Consider the following 20,970-nt stretch of genomic DNA (forward strand, 5'->3'; position numbering starts at 1 on the left):
GCTCAAAACGGAAAAACTCTCCCTATGTGTTTGGCTTGATATGGAAATGGAAAGCGGTTCGATTCAACGTCGGGAAGTGTGACTTAGACGGAGGCTCTGGCTTCTGAAAGACAATGAAAGACTGTGTCTTGACTTGGATCCCAGTGCCTTGCCAGCCTGGTATGACCAACTCGCGACCACACCAATCACTTCCTCTCCTTGAGCTTGACCGACAACTTGTGATACCGCATCGAGACGAAAGCGTCCCTCACACCATCCACAAACCGGTCAGCATCAAAGCCATCCGCCTTGACCATGTCGAACTTTCTCGTCAAGTTTGCGATCACCAACCTCATCTCCATGCGTGCTAGCCTCCTTCCTGGGCACGAATGTCGGCCCGCCGAAAAGGGGACAAAAGCTTCCCTGTTCATTTTGTCTTCCTTCTCGGGATACATCCATCGCTCAGGTCGGAAGGCATCAGGTTCCGGGCTGAAGTTGCGTGGATCGCGATGCATTGTGTAGGTCGGAACGGTGATGATCGTGTCGGTGGGAACGACGTGGATCTCGCCGGAGTGGAGACGGATTGTGACTGGACCGCGCCTGTTGACTTTCTGCAACCCAGGAGCGACGGGAGGATAGAGTCGCATGGATTCGTCGATGACGGCATTAAGCAATGGACAGGAGGAGTCGAGCAGCGAGGAATCGGATACGACGGATCCGTTGTATTTGCCAAACGCTTCATCGAGCTCCTCTCGCAACTCGTCCACCACTTTCGGATGTTGCACCAGCAAGAAGAGCGTCATCGCCATGACGCTCGCGCCGGTATCGCTTCCAGCGACCATGATGTTGACCGCCTCGGCAAACTCTTCGCCGCTTTTGGCATGGAGATCTTCGTGGATCGATGGATCCCGTCTCTGCCTGGCATGCTCTTTGAGAACCTCCATGATGTCCGGATTTGCTTGCTCGCCGTGCTGGAGACGACCGGCGAGCTGTTCCCTCACCAACTGATAGAATGGCTCGATGGGGTTTGGCACGAGAGCCAAGAGCTCGCACACGTACGGTCGGTGGCCGGCCACCTGGCTGAACCAGACGTTGGCTTCGAGAAGTTCCAAGATGGGCGTCAGCTTCCCCTGCTCAAGAAGGGAGAGGTTACGTCCGAACCCGACGTGGGAGATGAGGTCGAAACTGTACAACATCATCCAGTCGTCAATATGCACCGTTTCGCCCGAAGCAGCTCGCTTGCTCAACTGGCTGAGCAGAACGTCCAGGTTGTCCATCATGGCGGGCTCGTATCCTTTGAGAGCCCTGCTTGTGAAGGCAGCTTCCCAGGCTTTACGTCGTTGCTGGTGCTGTTCGCGATCGACAATGGTGAACAACGAACGGACGAACTTTTGCCCACGCCCACCGGGGATGACATCGTACCATGAACCCTTGTCGCACGCACTGTTGTTGGAGCTGATGACGGCGATGGCGTGAGGTGAGCTGATGCTAATTTCACGTGGTCCGGTACGGACCAAGTCGCCGTACTTGAGGTGGGCTTGGTGCACCACTCGAGGTCGCAGGCCATGGATGTCGGTGGTGAGTAGAGTCCACTTAGAGAGAGCCCATGACTTTGGACCAGGGTAGTGCGCAGTTCGATGGAAGAACAGCCGGAAGAAACCAATGCTGATCAGAACAAAAACGGTATAGAGGGTCAGGTCGGCATATGTAGTGAGGACGGCGTTGAAGAGGTTACCGGGGCAGTAAGCATGACGGAGACCAACATCGAGCGCAAATAGAAGCGTGTAGAGCAGAGCTAGCTGTCTGGGCCAGAGCTCGACCAGACGGAATAGGAGCAGATGAGACGAGAAAGCGAGTGTCGCGATCAGCATCCACCCATTCTGCTTGAGGGAGCAGAAGGTCGGCGGCTGCGAAGTCATTATGGCTGATGAAAGATCGATGGGGGCCACCGACGACACAAGACAGAGTAAAGCAGACATGAACACTTCCGCTCTTTATATCCCATCTACGCTTCACTTCATTGCAGAGTGAGCTCGCCCATTGATGCATCGTGCAGACGCAGTTGAGCAGCGGACAAATGTTGGCTGAAGCGTTCCTGTTCGCTGAGTCGGCACGTCACAATAAGGTTGAGGACTGTCATGATGCCCGAAAGCCTGTCTGGCCGATTCAGCGAACAGCACGCAACTCAACTTCGGCTAAAGGACCCATCGCATAGTCGGGAACAGAGCTTCCTCACCGGTGTTTTCGCCCGACGATGTCAAAGCAAAGCTACAGTCGGCGGTTGTACCTGCACCGGCAAATCATCGGATGGACGCACGAGGCGGTGGAGTCTGGATCATAATAGTAGTAGCGGTCCCTTTCTCCCTTGCAACCCGAATCGGCGCTGGGCCTTGCGTGCCAGCCATTCCGAAGGGCTCGGGAAGCGAAGGTCGTTAAGCGATCTTTGTAAATATCCAAGCGAGTCACTGCTGGGGCGCGACCTTGGGAACGTGTCATGCGCGGATAAAGGGGATCGATCAGGTTGTGGTATCGACTCTGTCTAGAACCTCTCAGAGCTGAGCCGGGAAAACTTGCACATCAGATAGTGCACATTCGAGTCTTCAGACGACCGCGGCAACAGCAGCAGTGACGATGGTGGGCGAAGGACTAAGAGGTTGAATGATGAATACCACGCACGTTGAACAAAGTAAAAGGTGACAATTGAAAGCGAAAGGAAGATCAAGTTGCAAGTCCGTTTGGAAGCTGTAGGAGTAATTTGCGCGCTCTCATCAGAATCCGGCGTTGAAAGGCTTGCCGTAAGCAGACTGCTTGCCGTTCAGGGAGCGGAACTGGCTCGCCAGGTCGCCTCCGAGCACGTCTTCCGCAGGCGGAGGTGTTGCAGGTACACCACCGCCGCATGCAACTTTCGGTGCTTGACCCTTATAGGCCTTGCTCAACCAGTCGATACCAGGCAACAACCCCAAGAGCTCGGCAGAAATGTGCTCGGCAATTGGGTAGACCTTTCAGTGCAGAAGATGACGAACAGAAGAGGAGGGTGAAAGCGGGTCAGCGTCAGTGGTTCGCAAGGCCAAAGCGGCCAAAGTTGATGCTGTGAAGCGATGATACTTACGTTCCAGTTAATGTCGGCGCCCTTGGCACACTGTTCAGTGACATAATCTTGTGCCGGTTGGAAAGGAACAATCTCGTCTGGTAGCGCGTGCCACATGAATCGCGGGAATTTGGGGACGGGAACTGTGTAGCTCGCTTCGGCTTGCACCAGCGTTTCGGTCTTGAGGATGCTGACAATGGGCTCTTCATTGAGCAGGTTGGTGTCGTTGACGAGCGAGAAGACGTCAAGGAAAGGATAACCCAGAGCAACTTGGCCGATACATTCACCACGGCTTCGGATCTGGGCCAAGGTTTGGTTGCCCTTGGCATTGAGGCGCGGCTTGATGAAAGCCTCCATGTCCGGATGACCGAGGGCAAGGCCCGAGACGCCCGCAAGGGCAAAGCCGGAGAAGATGCTCTTGCCGTTGAGGAAGGTGAAGGTGTCCTTGGCGCTTGCAGGAAGTCCTCCGTAGGCAGCGCCGATGATGTTGAGCTCGGAAGCGTACGAGCCAGCCAGGTTAACGGCCCATCCGGTGGTATGGGCACCTCCGCTGTATCCATACATTCCGATGGGGCTGTCCTTGGGCAAGTTGGCGTAGTTCTGGAGCGCGCGAATGCCGTCGAGGACGGCCTTACCTTCCTCGTACCCGGCGATGAAGGCAGCTCTGGGACCTTCATCGTCGGACGAAACGACGTAGTAGCCCTGCTGGAGCGCCCAGCTGATGACGATGGGTGTGTCCAAGATGACGGTGCCCTTGCCTGGCTTGTCCAAGCCGGTGACATAGCTGTAGCTCGGAGCGCAGTCGATCTGGGTGGCATCCATGTAGACTTGGTAGCTGAAGATCTTGGGCGGCGATGCAGGCTTGGAGGGGATCCAGACAGTCGCGAGGTTGGACTGCGCCTGGTTTTGCGTGTTTGTGGTACGGTACTTGACCTGGAAGGTGTTCACGTTGTTGATAGAGCCAATCTCGGTGTCTACCTTTCGAGACTGAATGACTTGGCCATTGGCGTACGAGGCGATGTTGGACGGCTGGGCGTAAAAAGGATCATCGTTTGGATCCGGCAACGTCTCCCTGGTATGCATGGGCACGGCGAACGCCGCGGTGGCTGCGGCGGCCAGGGCAATGACAGCCTGCACGGCAGAGAATCTCATCTTCTATGAGAGGAGCGACTAACAGTTGGCAAAGAGGGGAGGATTAGGGATCGATGGTAGGGGCATCATCACGATGCACAGATTCGACATTATATACACCTGCCAGCTGCTTGCCAAGGAACGCAGACAGAGCCTTGTTGTGAAAAGCAGCGAATTCTGCCGCTGCTGCGCTGACGGAAGTTGACCAAGTCAATGTAGCAGCTGATCAGGGGGGGGCTCATCGCACTTTGGACTGTGGGGCCTCTTCGAAGCACATTGAGCGAGCCGACCTCGGGATTGATCTCGCGAAGCCCGGAAGCGACAGGAAAAGTGATTGTTTGCTTTCTTGTACCTTTGAACAGCCGGTGCATGTGGGTGTCAAATGACAGTTCGTTGCGAGGTTGAGCTCGCCAACGCTCTGGTTAGCGCGTCCATTTGTGTGGTATGCAAGACTTGGCCTGCAGAAGGAAGCTAAGGATGTGCAGGGTGCAGAAAGGTGGCGCTGAATTCCGCTACTAGCGTCCTCATATTCGGCTAGGGGTGACCCTTTCTGACCGCAATTGCCAGGATTAGAATGGCACACTGAATCGATCAATGCGAGCACATGCAACAGAATGCGCGCTCTATAGGCGAACCCATCGGAGGGCGCACGGAATAGTTAGCCGAGACAAAACACCCGCGACTAAGAAAGCTGCAGTAGAGTGTATCAATAGAGATGGAATTCCGACAAGGCTCTAATGGTGACAGATGAGATCGAGCAAGTGTATGAAAGGCACGGATCGTTCAGCCTGGCGAGAGAGATTCATGTCATTTGCTCTCAGCTCTCTTCGCCTGTAGCTGTCGTGTTTAAGCATTCGTGATATGAACTCGTACCGGTCACTTGGATCGCGCTGTGCAGCTCGACCGTTTCAGGGTCTACGAAATGTTCGAGTTCGGCGAGATGCAAATAAGCTAGTAGACGTGCGTCGATTTTTTTAACCAGACAATAGAGGAGAACCCATTCAGTCACCGCCAATCGAAATACTGACCTGCCTCTGAGCGTGTTCGATATGGCAAACCCGTTGTCCATTTCTTTCCGCGCTCCTCGGTCGCTCTCGACGGATCTACCTGAGACACTCAGACACTGGAATTATATGAGTCGACCAGGAGCTTCGCGTTCCACCCCGCTGAACCTGCCCAGTGTCAGAGGCAGCCAAGCTGAATTAGGCGAGCCAATTCCGAAGGAGAAGCGGGGAAATGCTTCTGTCGCGAAAGTCTGAGTGCCGCTTGGTCGGAGCACAGCTTGCCGACGGCGGCGGCTAGTACAAGTGCGGACCTAGAACCTTGAAGCTGCCACTACATGTCGATCGCACGCAACCGATCATGTGAAAGCAGCAAATACGTAAGGTGGGTACAGTGTACGACCTTGCCACGAGAGCCTAAGTCAATTTGTCTCGGCGCGATGTGGTACAATACGCTATGCAACCACATCGCCGATGCAGATGTAGGCCGATTTTCGGCACCTCAATTCTTGGTACAATTTATTTCAAATGAAATTCACTGAGAAGCTGTCAGAAAAAGCTAAAAAAGCATGCTTGAGACGCGGCGTCAGCTTGGCCTCGACAGGCCTCGGCCCGGCGGCACAATATTTGGTGCAATGCTCGCACCACTCGTTACTGATCCTTCTTCTCTCCGCCATGGTCATGAACCACTTTTCCTCAAGACACCGGCAAGTCTTGATCACACGCTGACAATGCCGGCCAGTGCGGAGCCAAATTCGGGGTCGACTCCTACGACAGCGTCCGACAATGACGATACAGCGTGGAGTCGCGATGTCTGGCTTCTTTTGGCAGCTCGATTTGTGCGAATGTCGGCCTTTGGGTCGTCATCGCTGGTGCTCGCGCTCTTCTTATCCGCGCTTGGACAAACGCCCGTCCAGGTCGGTCGGTTCTTGACGCTGACGCTGATCGGCGACTTCCTGCTTTCCCTCTTGCTCACCTTTGTCGCCGACTCGGTGCTTGGTCGACGAAACACGCTTCGTCTCGGCGCCCTCTCCATGCTCCTCTCTGGCTTGGTGTTTGCGACCACAACCAATGTCGACTACCTGCTACCAGCAGCTATATTCGGTGTTATTAGTCCATCCGGCGGAGAGATCGGTCCCTTCAGAGCAGTGGAGCAGAGCATTCTGGCAACGCTAGTCGATAAACAGCACAGACCCGCACTGTTTGGCTGGTATGTCGTTACAGGCGCATATGCTGCTAGTTTGGCAACAGGGCTAGGCGGGTTGCTTAACAGGTTCGTACAAGGTGGCAGCAAGGAATCATCGATGGTATATTATAGGGGTGTCTTTGTCTGGTATGCCTTGATGGGATTGATCAAGTTGCTGCTCTCTTTATCGCTCAGTCAGCGCTGCGAGGCGGCGACATTCCGAAACGCTCCTTCACCTTCGGCATCGAGTCAGTCTCAGACCGAGGCCAGCGAACGAGATCCGTTGCTTCCCGGCTCAAACACGTCCGCTACAACAGAGCACGAAGAGCAAGGCTTCAGCCACGCTCGATTCACACTTCTCTGCTCGCTCTTTGCTATCGATTCTCTCGGAAGCGGTATGGCATCGCAGACGCTCACATCCTGGTTCCTGTCACGCAAATTCAACGCAGAGCTTGCGTCGCTCGGTGGCATCCTTTCGCTAGCATTGCTCGTCTCGGCTACGTCCAATCTCTTCTCCGCGCGTCTCGCCAATCGCCTCGGACTCGTACCCACCATGGTGTTCACGCACCTTCCAGCCAACATCTTTCTCGCCATGACTCCGCTTCCGTCCAGCTTGGGTCTCACTTCAGCAATGATCGTGGCAAGAGCAGCGACATCGTCCATGGACCAAGCTCCGCGTTCGGCCTTCCTGTCTGCGTTCGTGCCAGATCATCAAAGGACTAGGGTGCTTGGTTTGGTCAACACGGTGCAGACACTGGCGCAATCAGCTGGGCCATCGCTCACAGGCTGGTTTGCTGATATGGGAAGCATGGGCTGGGCCTTCCACATGGCTGGTTTGCTCAAGATTGGATACGACCTGGGTCTGCTAGCAGCTTTCTCTGCTGTCAACTAGACTTTAAAAGCTGAAGTGCAAAACACGATAGATGAAATACAGGACAATGCTCTAGAGCTGTTCGGCAGGCAATAGCTGACCAGTGCATTCGCCGAACCCGATGTGAAGCTTCGAGTCTGCGTCATAGGCTGAGCCAGTTATCCTGATCTCGTCTCCGTCCTCGAGGAAAGTCCTCGTCTGCGCTTCTCCGCCCTTCTGTGTTACCAGCGGAATGGGTTGACGGCCGGCTTTGCATGCTTCGATCAGCGATGCTTCGCTGTGGGGATCCTCGAAAGGTCCCGACACGGTTCCTGTGGCAAAGGTGTCGGCGGCTCGAAGATTGCACCCTGTGACAGTGTGGTGAGCTACCATCTGCGCTGCTGTCCAGTAGACGTGCTTGAGCGACGTGTCGGTAATCTTTGTCCATGTCTTGACATCGCCCGCAGAAGAGGGGGCGAGATGCGCCTGAAGGTTGACGTCCCACGTGGTGCCCTTGCCCTTGTGATCGAGGTAGGCGAACGGAGTGTGCTCGACTGTTGGCGATGCGACACGGAAAGGTTCCAGCGCGGCCAGCTCGACGAGGTAAGGCGAGAGAGTGGTGGCAAAATTCTTGCCTGTAAATGGTCCCAGTGGGTTCATCTCGTAACCCTGAATGTCGCGAGCCGACCAATCGTTCATGAGCATCATGCCGAAAATGAGCTCTTCAGCATGCTCGAGACCAACCGGGCGTCCAAGTGCATTGAGGTCTTCCGAATCTGCCGCTCCTTGACCACCGACTACGAAGGCAACTTCAAGCTCAAAGTCCATACGCTTCGAGGGACCAAATTCGACGTCGGGAGAGCCAGGCTTTGTACGGAAGATGCCGCGAGGACGAGCAAAATTGGTGCCAGAAATGACGAGCGAAGACGAGCGACCGTGATAACCGATGGGAAGCTGGTACCACTGATCTTCGAGAGGCCGCGTGGGATCGTTGAACATGAGCCGACCTGTCGAAGTGCAGTGGTATTTTGAGGCGCAAAAGTCGGTGTAGTCGCCTGCTCGGATGGGAAGATGCAACGTGGCTCTCTCGACGGGGATCAGGACGTCGTCGAGCAGCTGCGGTCGAGAAGCAAAGACGGGAGAGCCGGCGCTCAAGATGTGCTGAAGGAAGCCGCGGAAGGCTTGGTGGATGTGACGCGGCTGTGCCAGGTACGCATTCAGCGTTGATTGCGAGAACAGCGATGCGGCCTGATCGGCACTGAAAGGACTATCCGAGAACGCATCAGCCGCTGCGCTGCTTAGTTGCGTCAGGTCGACAAGCTGGTCTGCGATACGAACAGCGCATCGTCGAGTCGGATCCTGCGTTGTCGAGAAGACCGTCCACGGCAGGTTCTCGAGGGGGAACGGATGGTCCGCTGCGTAAGTCACGACGCTCTCGAGCCGCTCGATTGGATTCGTCTTGGTCATGGCTGATTTCTCAAAATCGTACCCTGTCTCTGAGTACGAAGGCGAAAGTGAGACGTCACTTTAGTGATAAGTTAGGTCGACAGCAGACTGGCGTTACTGGCTGTATAATCTTGTACTTGTATAAGTATACCCACGGACCCCGTTGAGAAGGACAGGCCCATCAACCGGATCGTTAACGGCCAGCCGGCCCTGAGGGTCCGGATAGAGCCTGCTCACAGAAATCTGCGTGCTGATACATGGCTCAGGGTGGAGAGAGTGCCTGGTCGGTCGGTGCGGCTGAGGTGGGGGTGATTTGCTTCGGGGACCTTGCGGCAGCGAAAGACCGGTCCATACCGACGACGTAACATCAATACTATCCGGAATTCGCCAAATCAGTCCGACAAAGCAATTAAGCCGAGTCGGACAGCTGCGACATCGGGCATTCAGAGAGGTCACTCAATCGGCGATATTGTGTCTGGCTACAGTGTGGTCCATCACAAACTCGCTTGGCCCTCTTCCTTTGGCTAGGTGCGCGCAGCACCTTCGTGCACTAATGCCGGTCCTTGAAAGCCGCATCGATCCCGTCTGCAGTGTCTGTAGCACAAACTGCCCTTCTTTGGGCTCGTGACCCTTACCTCGAGCTCCAACCTCACCACGTTGCTCACACGGAAGCTGACGTCTCTGGCTGGCATGAATCATGTGAGGTTTGTATAGCTGTTCGGGCTCGCACGTCCGTGGAAGCATGTTTCGACTGCGATTTGAACGATACGTGCGAACGACGACTTCTTTGGCCGTCATGCAAGAGACACTGGTCAAAAGCAGATCTGTAATCGTACTGAAACATGCAAAGTTCATTGAGGCGGGAACTTGGCGGAGCGCGCTGTGTCGCCTCCAAATTTTCGGGCAAGGCTGCACGCTCCCGCGCAGTGAACCCCATCCTGGCCGAATTTGTCGAATTTGGGCACTTCCGCCTCACGTCTGAGTTAGCGGCCCCACAATCTCTCTCCACGGGGCAAAGCAGTGATGTGGACGGATTCCATGGTGGAGCTCGCGCCACGCCGCAGTGCTCGCCAGCGCTCATCCTCGAAGCCTCACTAAGCGTGCAGATTATGGGGCAAGGCGTGCATGAGTATATGAGGCGAATGACACCTAAGACGATGAGGGCAGATTCAAGTTTCCGGATTGATCACGCTTCGAGCTATTCGTTCTTTATCCTCCGCACTCAGCACTTCCTACAGACAAGGTCACAAAGATGACGACAAACGAACAAAGGAAGAAGCTTCGGATCATCATTGTAGGCGCAGGTATTGCAGGGTTGGCTGCAGCTAGGGCGCTGAGAGAGGACCACGAGGTCCACATCTTCGAGTCGTCGAGCTTCAAGACTGAAATTGGAGCTGCTATTCAGTAAGTATCTTATGTCACGTCCACTGCGCCTGCGTACCTCTGGGAGATGACAGGAACCTGACCGTACCCTCGAATCGTCGTCGCCCAACAGCACCGGTCCCAATGCTACTCGGATCCTGCTCAAGTGGGGCATGGATCTCGAGCGACTCGAGTCGCCAAACTGTCGCAACATTTACGAGTACAACATCTCTGGCAAGCTCGTAATGCATCGCCCTCTCAACACCGTCGACATCTTTGGAGCGCCTTGGCTGCTCAACCACCGTATCTCATTGCACAAAGAGCTGCAGTATCTGGCAACTTCGGATGACCCCGCTCTTCCGGGAGAGCCTGCTAAGCTGCACCTGGCAAGCAAAGTCGTCGACGTCGATGGCGAGGCGGGTACTATCACGCTTGCTGACGGCTCCACCTTTCAGGGCGACATCATCGTCGGAGGCGACGGAATCAAGAGCTTGTTGCAGAAGTACGTGCTGGGACGACCTGCCAATGCCCAGCCCAGCGGTCACTCTGCCTATCGTTTGCTGATCCCTTTCGAAAAACTGCGCGAGCTTAACGATGAGGAGGTCAACAAGAGCATGGCTGCACCTTCGCTCACCATGTTTGTCGGACAAGACAGAAGGGTGGTCTGCTATACGTGCAAGTACGATGGACGCGATCTGCTCAACGTTGTCGCCATGGTACCTGACGAGGGACTCTTCGAGAACTCCACCGAGTCGTGGAGTGCTCAAGGGTCACTTTCCGACTTGGCCGCTTCCTTTGCTGAATTTCCCCCAACGGCGAAGAAGATCCTGGGTCAAGCTACTGAGTGCGGTCTTTACCAGCTCCGCGATCAAGACCCTCTGGAGCTGTGGCATCGCAACCGTGTTCTCATCATCGGCGATGCAGCCCACCCAATGCTGCCTCATCTTGGTCAGGGTGGCTCGCAGGCCATTGAGGATGCTGAAGCTCTGGCCTACGTCCTCAAGACCACCGAAGGCTTGCCTCAGCTCGAAAACGTCAAGGGAGCACTCGAGCGTCTGCAGACTCTGAGGCACTATCGAGCCACTGTCTCGCAGGAACGTTCGAGGTCGCAGGCTCTTGGACCTCGACCTGGCTCGCAGGAAGAGATGCTGGGCAAGAACACGTTCGAGTTCACTCGCTTCTTGTACGACTACTTTGGCGCAGAGGACTGGGAGAAGAGGGTCAAAGAGGGCCGCACAGGAAAGCAGGATGACGTTCCGATGAAGGTCTCGCAACAGCACGCTGCTGCGGCCGACGTCAAGGCGACTCCTGCTTCCGTCAGCGCCTGAACATTTCAGTGTCGCTTCGTCATTTTGGAATTGCATCTCGTCTTCCGTCAAATCGCAGTCGTCTAGGTTCTAGCCTGAAGCAATCACGACAAAATCTGAGTCGATCTTGAGCTAGACACAAGCGCGTTGAGAGTTGTTATGAACGAGCTGACTCAAGCCGCATGAACCATGCGCTAGAAGAAGATGTTAGACAAATTGGCATTGAGCCGTGTTGATTGCACGGTGAGAACAAGCTATCGTTTACTGAATAATAGGAAGAACGAGACAGCTGGCTAGCACTTCACTACCGAGAACGGGCGTCTTGCTACTGATGCCGAGCGTGTCGACCTTCTCGGACTGGACTGCACCCGTGTGGATGGTGTTTACACCTGTCAGCTTGTCCTTGACTCGGTCATGAGGGTGAGTGTGGGTGAACACACCGCCACCCTGCTGATCTTGAGGTCCGACTTCGAGCTGCAAAGTGTGACCGGCAGGGATGACGACGTTGGTGGGCCAGATCTCGACATCCATCGCGTAGATTTTGCCTGCTTCGACGGGCGCCACTTCGGTGCTGCGATAATTGCGGTGAGGCAGGACCTCTGAGCTCTTGCCTTGGTCCACCTTGCGAACGGATGCGCGCAGCCAGCCTTTGACGATAGGGCATGGGTCACCTGCAGTGCCGGTGTACTGGATCTCTTTGCCCTCGGCATTGAGGTGTCGAAGAGTGACAAAGATGTCGGCTTCAGATGGGACCGCTCCAGTCTGTGGGTCGGCATCAACGCTCATTAGCAGACGCAGGTGAGGGTGGCCGGTGATCTCGATCTCGCCCTCGGCGACCTTGTGCTCAAACTTGACACTCTCGCCATCGAAGCCCTTGTAGCACACCTGATCGGCCGAGCTGGGTTGATGACCTTCAACACCGGCAACACCGTTGGTAGCTGCGGCAGCTTGTTGCTGGTCCGTCTTGAGCTGATGGTCAGCCGAGAGGAAGAAGGGTGTGTACGTGGTGTTGGGCAAAGGCCAAGCGGTGGCGATCTTCTCGGGAAACGAGCGGTCGCCCTCGATCGTGTTGAATTTAGGTGAGCCCCTGCGGACGACGTAATTGACCGCGGGAACACCGGCGTCTGCGTTGGGACCCTTCAGCCAGCCGCGATCATCTTTGCCATGAAGGAAGGCGTCCAGGAAGGACTTCTGTAGCTCGACACGCTCAGGCAGGTAGAATGGCAGATCGTGACGGCCAGTGATGAGCCAAAGCCACTTGTTCTTGGAGCCTGCACCAAGGTAGCCAGCGACGTTGCCTCGAAGATGGAGTGCGATGCCACCCAAATTGCCGACGCTCAGCAGCGGAATCTCGATGTCGGCGAGATCGAACTCTCTAGAAGCGTAGTATTCCTGATCGAGGTAGAGGTTCTCAGCATTGTCGACCGTCTGATCAGTGCGGTTCTCTTTGAGCTGTTCGGGCGTGAGAACGCCTTCGATACTTGGCACCTTGGCGTTGCGGCCGGGACCAAACGTCTTCTTCGGAGGCGGCGCGGCAGCACGACCGTACTGATTTGAGTTGATTTGGTAGTTCTGCCACATGGTGACGAAGCCATCGCCGTAGATGCCACCCTTACGGACACGATCGCGGTAGTAGTCTGACATGCCTTCCCAGATGACGCAGGCAGCGAGTCCTTTGGGCTTTCGAGCGGCTACACGCCATTGGCTGCCGGCGTAGTAGGAGATGCCGAGCAATCCGACCTTGCCCGAAGACCAGGGCTGAGAGGCAGCCCATTCGATCGAGTGGAAGAAATTGTTTGCGGTCTGATCGGACATGGTGTCGAGGAAACCGGGTGACTGACCGGTGCCTTGCTCGTCGACTCGAACGACAATAAAGCCTTGACGGGTCCAGTAGGTCGGCTCCGGGACCTCCCATGCGGACAGCTCCGATTTTTGTTCGTCAGGTAGCTCGGCGAAGGACTCGGGGTAGAACTCGGAGTAGGCGATGTCTTTACCGTAAGGGCCGGACGTCATGAGGACAGGATACTTCTTGCCATCAGCGGTGTCTTTGGGACGATATACATCGCAGCGACAAACGTCGTTCTTGCCCTCAAGGCGTGGAATGACGATGTCTACATTACGATCGTGGATCAGACCGAGAACCTCGCGAGTGCTCTTGATGGCGTTAGCTCCCGGTGTGATGGAAGTAGGCAGATGTGCCGCTCTGTGGGCGAGAATGCGAGCTCCTGCTTGCGACATGATTGCTGACCGCTCGATGGGTTGTTTCTCGCCGAACGAGGCTTGGAGAGATAAAAAAGACAAGGATGGTGGTGTCGGATTGAGATTCAACGGTGGACTGACCCAACTTATGGACCCATCAATAGAAGCGGAATGTACAGTCGAACGGTGCTGGATCGCGGCCCATCGAATTGGTGCTGTTGTCTGTGGTCACTGTACACGGACGGCATCCCCTTTGACAGCGGCAGCATGTGGATATTTGTGGGATGGCAGCACGACTACGGCTGAAGGTCACCCCCACTTGGCCGATCCCTGGGCTTTTTTTTGGCATTGCGTGTTCTCAGTGGCGACGCGACTCAGACTTGAAGGCAGGGTCTAATCCCGCGGCAATGCCGTGCCCGTGTCCGAGTGGCTCCACCTGAACCGACTCGTGGTGGGGAGAGACCAAGCTCAGCCATACGAAGCGAGAGTTTGTCGAGGCTAATGGGTGCAGTCACTGTTTGCAGCTCAAGGCAAAGCTCGTTTGCGAGTGCTTGAAAGGTGACTGCGTAAGAATGGACGCTGCGAATCTGATGAGGTGTGTTCTTGATCGTTGTCGCCACCATCCATCTTCAATCCATTCGAATAGGTATATTCAGACAGGCAATTCAACATGGCAGCAGCAGCAGTAGCTTCGAGACCAGCTCCGTCTTCGACCACGGTGACGATGTCGACCACGTCGACGACCACAAGCACATCTAACACGCTCGGTGAACAAACGGGTCGCGCCTCGTTGCTCGAGATCCAGGATCATGCTCGCTTGATCGATCATCATGCCGCGCACACTTCAAGCAGCAGCACTGCCGGCACGTACAACAGCTCGTCAGCACCACGCGCACCTGCCGCGGGGATCTGGACTCCTCCAGCTCCCGCCCACGGTGTCCCTGGAGGAGGACTTGGCGCCGAGTGGACGAATCCAGGTAAGTTCTGACAGCCCGACGCGCATCATGGACAAGAAGACGCTGACCCACGATCTCGCATAATGTTGACAGCCAACTGGCCTGAGCAGCGCGGAACTCCTTCTTACAGACCCATCGACACGAGTTTGGACTTCACACGACGACCTTGGGCCAACACCATCCCTGAGACCATCTTCACAGTTACGATGATCGGTCTCGGTGTGCAGGCCATCGGACTGGCCAACACCTTCTTCAGGTGAGTATGTTTGCGGTTTGCACGAGTGCTGTTTTCCAAACACGTGGACAGCAATGCTCACTCATTTGTTCCGCCTGATTGCCTCTGCTTTTCGGTCTCCAGGCGCACTGTGGGCAAGTTTGACAGCGTTGATCGATTCTTCCGCTATCAAGCGCCTCACGAGCTTTGATAAGATTAGGGTGGCTCCTTTGTGTCCGGCCTTCTCGTTGCAATGCTACACGTTTACCCTTAGTGAGAGACGGCTGCGGCCACATTCTGTATGAAGCTGGATAAAAGCAGCTGAGATGGCGAGGCAGATTTTCCACAGGTTGAAGCCATCAGACACAAGCACAAATGCAGTGTGTCTCACTGGCCGGACGGCCCTGGAGAGCCATCCACCCCCGCAATTCGGCTTTTCTTGTGGTAACCCCGTATTTACGCCCCAAGCAGAGTGACTTTCCCCGGCTTGAAGTGCGTGCGTCTCGACGACAACATATTATAAACATTTAAAGGCACTGACGGTGCGGACCAGTTGCGAAGCGGATGGAATCATCCAGTATTCTTTAGCCGAGTGTATACTCGCGAGAATAACGGTGACAGGCAGAGGCGATTTTCCCAGACGCTTGTGCTGCAGGCGTGTCACTCTTCTTGGCACTGGTGCATACCGCACTGCGTGGTGAACCTCGCTTGCAATGTTGGTGCCTGCCTGCCGACTTGTTCATAACGTCACAAGCGCAGGAGCTTGACGACAAGCTCCCGATACTCACCAAGACGATTTTCGAGGCTTCGGTGCTGATCACGCTTCTGAGGACCTTCTGCAGTCTCCAACGTACGTCGGCAGGAATGCAGTTTGCCACCTGGGCGAGTACACACGGGAAGGGGAGGGCTAGAAGTTCGCCTGCAGATGGACACGAGCACGCCGTGCACCCTCTGGTCATGCGGGCAATTTCGCCTCCGACGTCCGCTCTTGCTCGTGACCAGCTGACCCGTGCACGATGTCCTCCAGACTCCCCTTGCTGGCCCGCTTTCTGTGTGCCACTGGCAATCCATATATAAGCCATCGTGACCCTTCTTGGCCGTTAGCGGCACCACATCCCTTCTACTTCCGTTTCATCCATCCATAGACTCATCCAAAATGGCTGTCGGCGTTGCTTCCAAATTGCTTGATGCGCCCTTTTCCCACGTGATCAACGGCAAGACCGTTGACACAAACGGCTTCAAGACGCTCGACGTCATCGATCCCGCCACCGAAAAGACGATCGCACAGGTTCCCATCGCCACCAAGGAGACCGTGGATCAGGCTGTAGATGCTGCTCAGGCCGCTTTTCCTGCTTGGTCCAAGACCACCTGGGACGAGCGAGCCAAACTGCTCCAGCAGTACGGCGAGGAGTACAAGTCCATGATCCCCGAGCTCGTCAAGCTTCTGACCGCGGAGCAGGGCAAGTCCACCCAATTTGCTCAACACGAATGTGAAAGCATCCTTCCTTGGTTCACCGAGCTCGCAAAGGTTCGCCTCGACGAGAAGGTGGTTCACGAAGATGACACCCACAAGGCCATCGAGCGATACGTTCCCTTGGGAGTGTGCGCCGGCATCGTCCCTTGGAACTTCCCTATCCTCCTCATGCTCTGGAAGGTGACCCAGGCTATTGTCACCGGCAATTGCATCATCATCAAGCCCTCGCCTTTCACCCCCCTCTGCGACATTCGCATCATCGAGGCTGCCCAGAAGTTCTTCCCTGCTGGTGTGGTTCAGATCGTGGTCGGTGACGATAACCTCGGTCCTTGGATCACCGAACACCCGCGCATCCAGAAGATTTCGTTCACAGGCAGCACGGTAACCGGTCGTCTCGTAGCAAAGAGCTGCTCCGCCACCCTCAAGCGCTTCACTCTCGAGCTGGGTGGAAACGATCCCTGTGTCGTTCTCAAGGACCAGAAGGACATGGCCACCACCGCCCAGAATGTTCTGCTCAGCGCCTTCTTCAACAGTGGTCAGGTCTGCATTGCTGCAAAGCGTGTCTACGTCCACGAAGACATCTACGATGAATTCAAGGCAACGCTCGCCGAGGTTGTCAAGCACTTCAAGGTTGGACCAGGTACCGAAGAGGGCGTCATGTTTGGTCCCATCAACAACAAGATGCAGTACAACAAGGTCGGAGAGTTCTTCGAGGAGGCCAAGAAGCAGAACTTCAACATCCTCTCTGGCGGCGACGTCGAGAAGAAGGCCGGATACTTCTATCCGCTCACCATTGTCGACAACCCGCCCGAGGACAGCCGACTGGTTCAAGAGGAGCCCTTCGGTCCCATTGTGCCTCTGCTCAAGTGGAAGGACGAGGCAGACCTCGTGAAGCGCATCAACGAGTCTCAGTGGGGACTTGGAGCCACCGTCTGGTCGTCCGACATTGAGGGTGCCGAACGCATCGGACGACAGATCGAGAGCGGTACGATTTGGATCAACTGTCTCGTTCAACACCACCCCGCCGTGCCATTTGGCGGTATGAAGAGCTCTGGTATCGGCGCTGAGCACGGCAAGAACGGTCTGAGCGCTTACTGCCAGGTCCAAGCTCTCTGGGTCCCCAAAGCTTGAGAGCCGGTGCTTTTTGTATCTAATTGCTCAGTCATGTATGATAGGAATCGACGGAAATCTTACAACGCACAAATGTCTCAATGGAAAGGCGAGAAGTTGCGACTGAACTGTGGCTGACATGCATAAAGTGTGTGAGGCTACCAGCTTCCGAATTGGAACTCTGTCAAGGGTCAAGGCAATGCAACACATGGAACCGAGTCAGTCGGGTTCATTCTACAACCATACCTGCCTCAACGAGGCTGGGAAGGTACTTACGAGAGTTGCACATGTTCTGGAGCTCCCAGCATTCTGCGGTGATTTGGTTCTTCTTTCCCTTGTCCTTCAGCGATCCGGCAGCGCCCGCTACGAACAGCAACGGAGCGTAGTGATCGTCGGTCGCATGGGCGTCTCTGTAGAGCGGATGTCGCATCAGTCTCAGCACTGCTTTGACAAGAGCGGGTCCAGAGTTGTTGACGATGGCATCCTCGACCTCGGTCCTAAAGTCAAGCGCCCATTTGGCGGGTGGTAGGGGCTGGGCAAAGTTGTCGCGGAACATGGTGATTTGTTTCCAGTTGTTTCGGTATAGGTTGTGGACGGTGCCACCTGTACCGATGATGAGCGTGTCTTCGTCGCGGAACGATCGAAGGGCCTTGCCGACGTCGACTAGCAGAGGAGCGTTGTACACCGAAAGACCCGAGATGACGGTCACTTCGGGACACTGACCCTGAGGGTGCTCGGTGGTGGCGGGGAACATCCAGCAGAGGATGATGAAAGTGTCGTGGATCCATTCGAGTTCGGGATCGGTTTTGGCTTTGATACCGTTCTGTTGCAAGCGGGAAACGACTTCGTTGGCCAGCTTAGGGGAGCTGTTGATCTTGTAGTCGACGTAACGAGCGGGCTCGACCCACGCTACCGGCTGCTTCTTGGGGTTGGTAGGATTGGCTGCCACCAAGATCTCGTCGGTGGGTGATTCCCAATGAGCGCCCATCATGATGACACGCTTGATACCGCGTCGCATGGCCTCACGACCCATCTGTTCCCAATATGTTGCCGGCGTGCTCTGCTCTCCGAGCATCATGGTACTTCCATGGCTGAAGAAGAAGACCGGCGTGGTGTTGCTCGTTGACTTGATCGCGGTGGGCATTGTGACTCGCTTTACTGTAGACTTGACGTCGTACGTGTGTTTTGTTCCGAGATGGTGTGTCTCTTGATGGAAGAGCAGGACATATCATTGACGATAAAGCCAAAGCGTGGACTGGAAAGGCTTTCGCCACGCAGACCTGCCAATTCCGAAGATTAGCAACGGGTGGGACGGTCCAAAGCAGCATGGCCGGCTCGAGTGGAGCTCCACCATTCCTCGTCCTCCGCCGCGTTGCTCTTTGCTCATTGAAGCCCACAGCAAACCGTAGGTCGGTACGACCCGTTCAGGTGCTGCCAGGAGCCGGAAAATAAATCTTGATCGTATCAGAAAAGGAAAATGGGAAAATGCTGAATTTCCTTTGCCGCGGAGAACCCTTTGCTTCGAGCGAAATACCCCACTTGGGGCCGAGACTGACACAGTGGGACCGACTTGAAAATCCAAGCTCTTGTTCCCTCGGCAGATAGGTGTCCGAGACGGAATCGAGGGTTTCGGCAGAAGTGGAAGATGCCACGCATCATGGAAAGAAGCGGCGCAAGTTCAAGACTCGGACACGATATCTGTTCACGACAACACTCGAAAGTCTTGACTGTTCCTCCATCTTCATCCTCTTGCTTGCACTCAAACCCAAGCTATCCAACATGAGTACTCAGCTACTTCGAGGCTCCAACAAGGACGACATCTTCGAGGACGAGGCAAAATCGACCGGACAGGCCCTTCCTCCCCAGGTGTATGGATTTGAAGATGTCGTCGATCAAATCGAGGAGGCGCTAGTCGACAAGCGAGTGTCGCACAATCAAGCGTACCGCTTCAAGGTCATCGAGACGATCTTCAACTTCTTCGAAACCAAGCGCAGTCAGCTGCTCGAAGCTGCATCGAAGGATTTCTACGGCAAGGCTGCACGTGCCGAGCTGGAGCTTGACTACGCCTTGACTTTGTCTCAGATCGCGGCTGCTCTGCAGACTCAATGTAAGCCAAACGCTCCCGGCGGCGCTCTGCCTGACCGCTTCTTCAGCAAGTTGTCCACCGAAGTCAAAGGAGGCAGCCACGCGGCACAAGTCAATGTCGCCAGGCCAGTCGGTGCGGTGCTCATCGCAGCGCAGCCAAAACGTCCGTTCGACGACCTCTTCGCGCCGCTCGTGTCAGCTATCGCCGCGGGAAACGTGGTTTGCGTTGTGCTTTCGCCTACGCTGCCCGCCGTCAACAGGTTGATTTTGGAGCAGTTGACCACCGAGCTGCCCAAGTCAGCCGTGTTTTTCGTCAATCCGGTCGATATGGCAGAAGCCCAACAGGGTATTGCCGACCTGCGAAACCTGAACACGGAAGTCTTTGGAATCCAGATCCCAGGATCATCGCATGTAGCGACCCGCGTCACGGTTCCAGGCTCGGCATACATTTCTGCCTCGCTCGTGAACGCTACGAGCAGCTCAATCCCTTCGGTACTCGGCGGATCGCCCTCAAAGGCGATCGCTGCCAGGCTCAGGGACGTTGCAGCTGAGGTGGTGGAGGGTGCAGCCATGTGTCTTGGAAGAGGCGTGGGAGCTCCCAAGTATCTGTTCGTTCACGAGGAGGCATACGCAGCATTCCGCGACGCTCTGATCTTGGCCATCGCAACCTCTTCTGCCAATCTAGCGCCTCGTGATGATGGGTCGCAGCTGGAAGAGACAATCCTGAGCGAGCAGACGACGGGTAGCAAAGTAGGCGTTTCAGGTGGAGCGTCTCGCATTCAGAAGCCGTTCCCGTCCGAGAAGCGGCCTGGCTCGGTAGCTCTCGTAGAGGTCGACATCGAAGCCAGCCGCGCTGCCAAGCTCAGCGCCGTGATCAGCGACCGCAAGGCTGTGGCACAGATCAAGGAGTTGGCAGCGCTGGTGCTCGTGGGTGTCAGCAGCACCGAACACGCATTCGGGCTAGTAGAAGAACTAGGTCTGCAAAAGGGACACATGGTGATCTACTCGCACGATTCTGCCGAGGTTCAGCATGTCCTTCGAGAGCTTGAACCAGCTACGCTGTCGGTCAACCACGTTGCTCCCGAAAACCTCTTCTCGAGCTACGCGCCGAAGCCTGCGGCCTGCAGCGCGGTTCTGCACTACCATGGTCATGCGCTCTCGCGACGCGCCAACTTGATGGAAGAGTCGTCCGGACTTCGATGGCCGCTCGCACTGTTCCAGACCAGCAGCACAGCCTACCTCGCTGGGGTTCGGAGCACATCGTTGGGATTGTCGGGAATCGCCGCTTCATCGGCTGCTTCTCGATCGGCGTTGTCGAGCGCCTCGACGCAACAACGACAGCTCGCCGTCAAGAAGGCGCTCGCCAGTCACATCGCCAAGACAAAACGACTTGCCAGCCGTTCACGTCCTGCGGTCGCTGTCCCCGTGCTACGTGTGTTCTTCCTGCAAGGACTGTTCCTGTTCTGGGGCAGCGCTTTGAGCTGCACCCTAGCTGGTCTCGGCTTTGGCGCTTTCAAGCTTTCGCATTGGGCCTGGATGCGATACATCAGCGCGTCTGCATGATGCACGCGCTCGTATGCAG

At 55.7% G+C, this 20,970-nt stretch overlaps 9 protein-coding genes across 9 annotated transcripts; 4 read left to right on the top strand and 5 right to left on the bottom strand.

Annotated features, from left to right (window-relative positions):
* Positions 1 to 185: 185 nt before the first annotated feature.
* On the bottom strand, positions 186 to 1,898 carry PHSY_001469 (benzoate 4-monooxygenase cytochrome P450; the record flags this gene model as incomplete). The annotated part of the gene is made up of 1 exon (XM_012332098.1): positions 186 to 1,898. One exon carries the CDS (start codon positions 1,896 to 1,898, stop codon positions 186 to 188), a length of 1,713 nt encoding a protein of 570 aa, XP_012187488.1.
* An 849-nt stretch (positions 1,899 to 2,747) lies between these two features.
* Positions 2,748 to 4,150, bottom strand: PHSY_001470 (lipase precursor; the record flags this gene model as incomplete). Its single annotated transcript, XM_012332099.1, has 2 exons — positions 2,748 to 2,978; positions 3,089 to 4,150. 2 exons carry the CDS (start codon positions 4,148 to 4,150, stop codon positions 2,748 to 2,750), a joined length of 1,293 nt encoding a protein of 430 aa, XP_012187489.1.
* A 1,684-nt stretch (positions 4,151 to 5,834) lies between these two features.
* PHSY_001471 (hypothetical protein) lies at positions 5,835 to 7,277 on the top strand (the record flags this gene model as incomplete). Its single annotated transcript, XM_012332100.1, has 1 exon — positions 5,835 to 7,277. The coding sequence occupies one exon, from the start codon at positions 5,835 to 5,837 to the stop codon at positions 7,275 to 7,277; it is 1,443 nt and encodes a 480-aa protein (XP_012187490.1).
* Positions 7,278 to 7,328: 51 nt separating this feature from the next.
* Positions 7,329 to 9,479, bottom strand: PHSY_001472 (fumarylacetoacetate hydrolase; the record flags this gene model as incomplete). Its single annotated transcript, XM_012332101.1, has 2 exons — positions 7,329 to 8,731; positions 9,317 to 9,479. 2 exons carry the CDS (start codon positions 9,477 to 9,479, stop codon positions 7,329 to 7,331), a joined length of 1,566 nt encoding a protein of 521 aa, XP_012187491.1.
* A 454-nt stretch (positions 9,480 to 9,933) lies between these two features.
* On the top strand, positions 9,934 to 11,371 carry PHSY_001473 (salicylate hydroxylase; the record flags this gene model as incomplete). Its single annotated transcript, XM_012332102.1, has 2 exons — positions 9,934 to 10,085; positions 10,177 to 11,371. The coding sequence occupies 2 exons, from the start codon at positions 9,934 to 9,936 to the stop codon at positions 11,369 to 11,371; spliced, it is 1,347 nt and encodes a 448-aa protein (XP_012187492.1).
* Positions 11,372 to 11,611: 240 nt separating this feature from the next.
* PHSY_001474 (hypothetical protein) lies at positions 11,612 to 13,588 on the bottom strand (the record flags this gene model as incomplete). The annotated part of the gene is made up of 1 exon (XM_012332103.1): positions 11,612 to 13,588. One exon carries the CDS (start codon positions 13,586 to 13,588, stop codon positions 11,612 to 11,614), a length of 1,977 nt encoding a protein of 658 aa, XP_012187493.1.
* Positions 13,589 to 14,273: 685 nt separating this feature from the next.
* PHSY_001475 (aldehyde dehydrogenase) lies at positions 14,274 to 17,324 on the top strand (the record flags this gene model as incomplete). Its single annotated transcript, XM_012332104.1, has 3 exons — positions 14,274 to 14,526; positions 14,599 to 14,761; positions 15,824 to 17,324. The coding sequence occupies 3 exons, from the start codon at positions 14,274 to 14,276 to the stop codon at positions 17,322 to 17,324; spliced, it is 1,917 nt and encodes a 638-aa protein (XP_012187494.1).
* A 208-nt stretch (positions 17,325 to 17,532) lies between these two features.
* Positions 17,533 to 18,447, bottom strand: PHSY_001476 (aromatic ring-opening dioxygenase; the record flags this gene model as incomplete). The annotated part of the gene is made up of 1 exon (XM_012332105.1): positions 17,533 to 18,447. One exon carries the CDS (start codon positions 18,445 to 18,447, stop codon positions 17,533 to 17,535), a length of 915 nt encoding a protein of 304 aa, XP_012187495.1.
* Positions 18,448 to 18,629: 182 nt separating this feature from the next.
* On the top strand, positions 18,630 to 20,951 carry PHSY_001477 (aldehyde dehydrogenase; the record flags this gene model as incomplete). Its single annotated transcript, XM_012332106.1, has 2 exons — positions 18,630 to 18,716; positions 18,909 to 20,951. 2 exons carry the CDS (start codon positions 18,630 to 18,632, stop codon positions 20,949 to 20,951), a joined length of 2,130 nt encoding a protein of 709 aa, XP_012187496.1.
* Positions 20,952 to 20,970: the final 19 nt, after the last annotated feature.

Source organism: Pseudozyma hubeiensis, assembly GCF_000403515.1.
Source record: "Pseudozyma hubeiensis SY62 DNA, scaffold: PHS15, whole genome shotgun sequence".
Lineage (NCBI taxonomy): Eukaryota > Fungi > Basidiomycota > Ustilaginomycetes > Ustilaginales > Ustilaginaceae > Pseudozyma > Pseudozyma hubeiensis.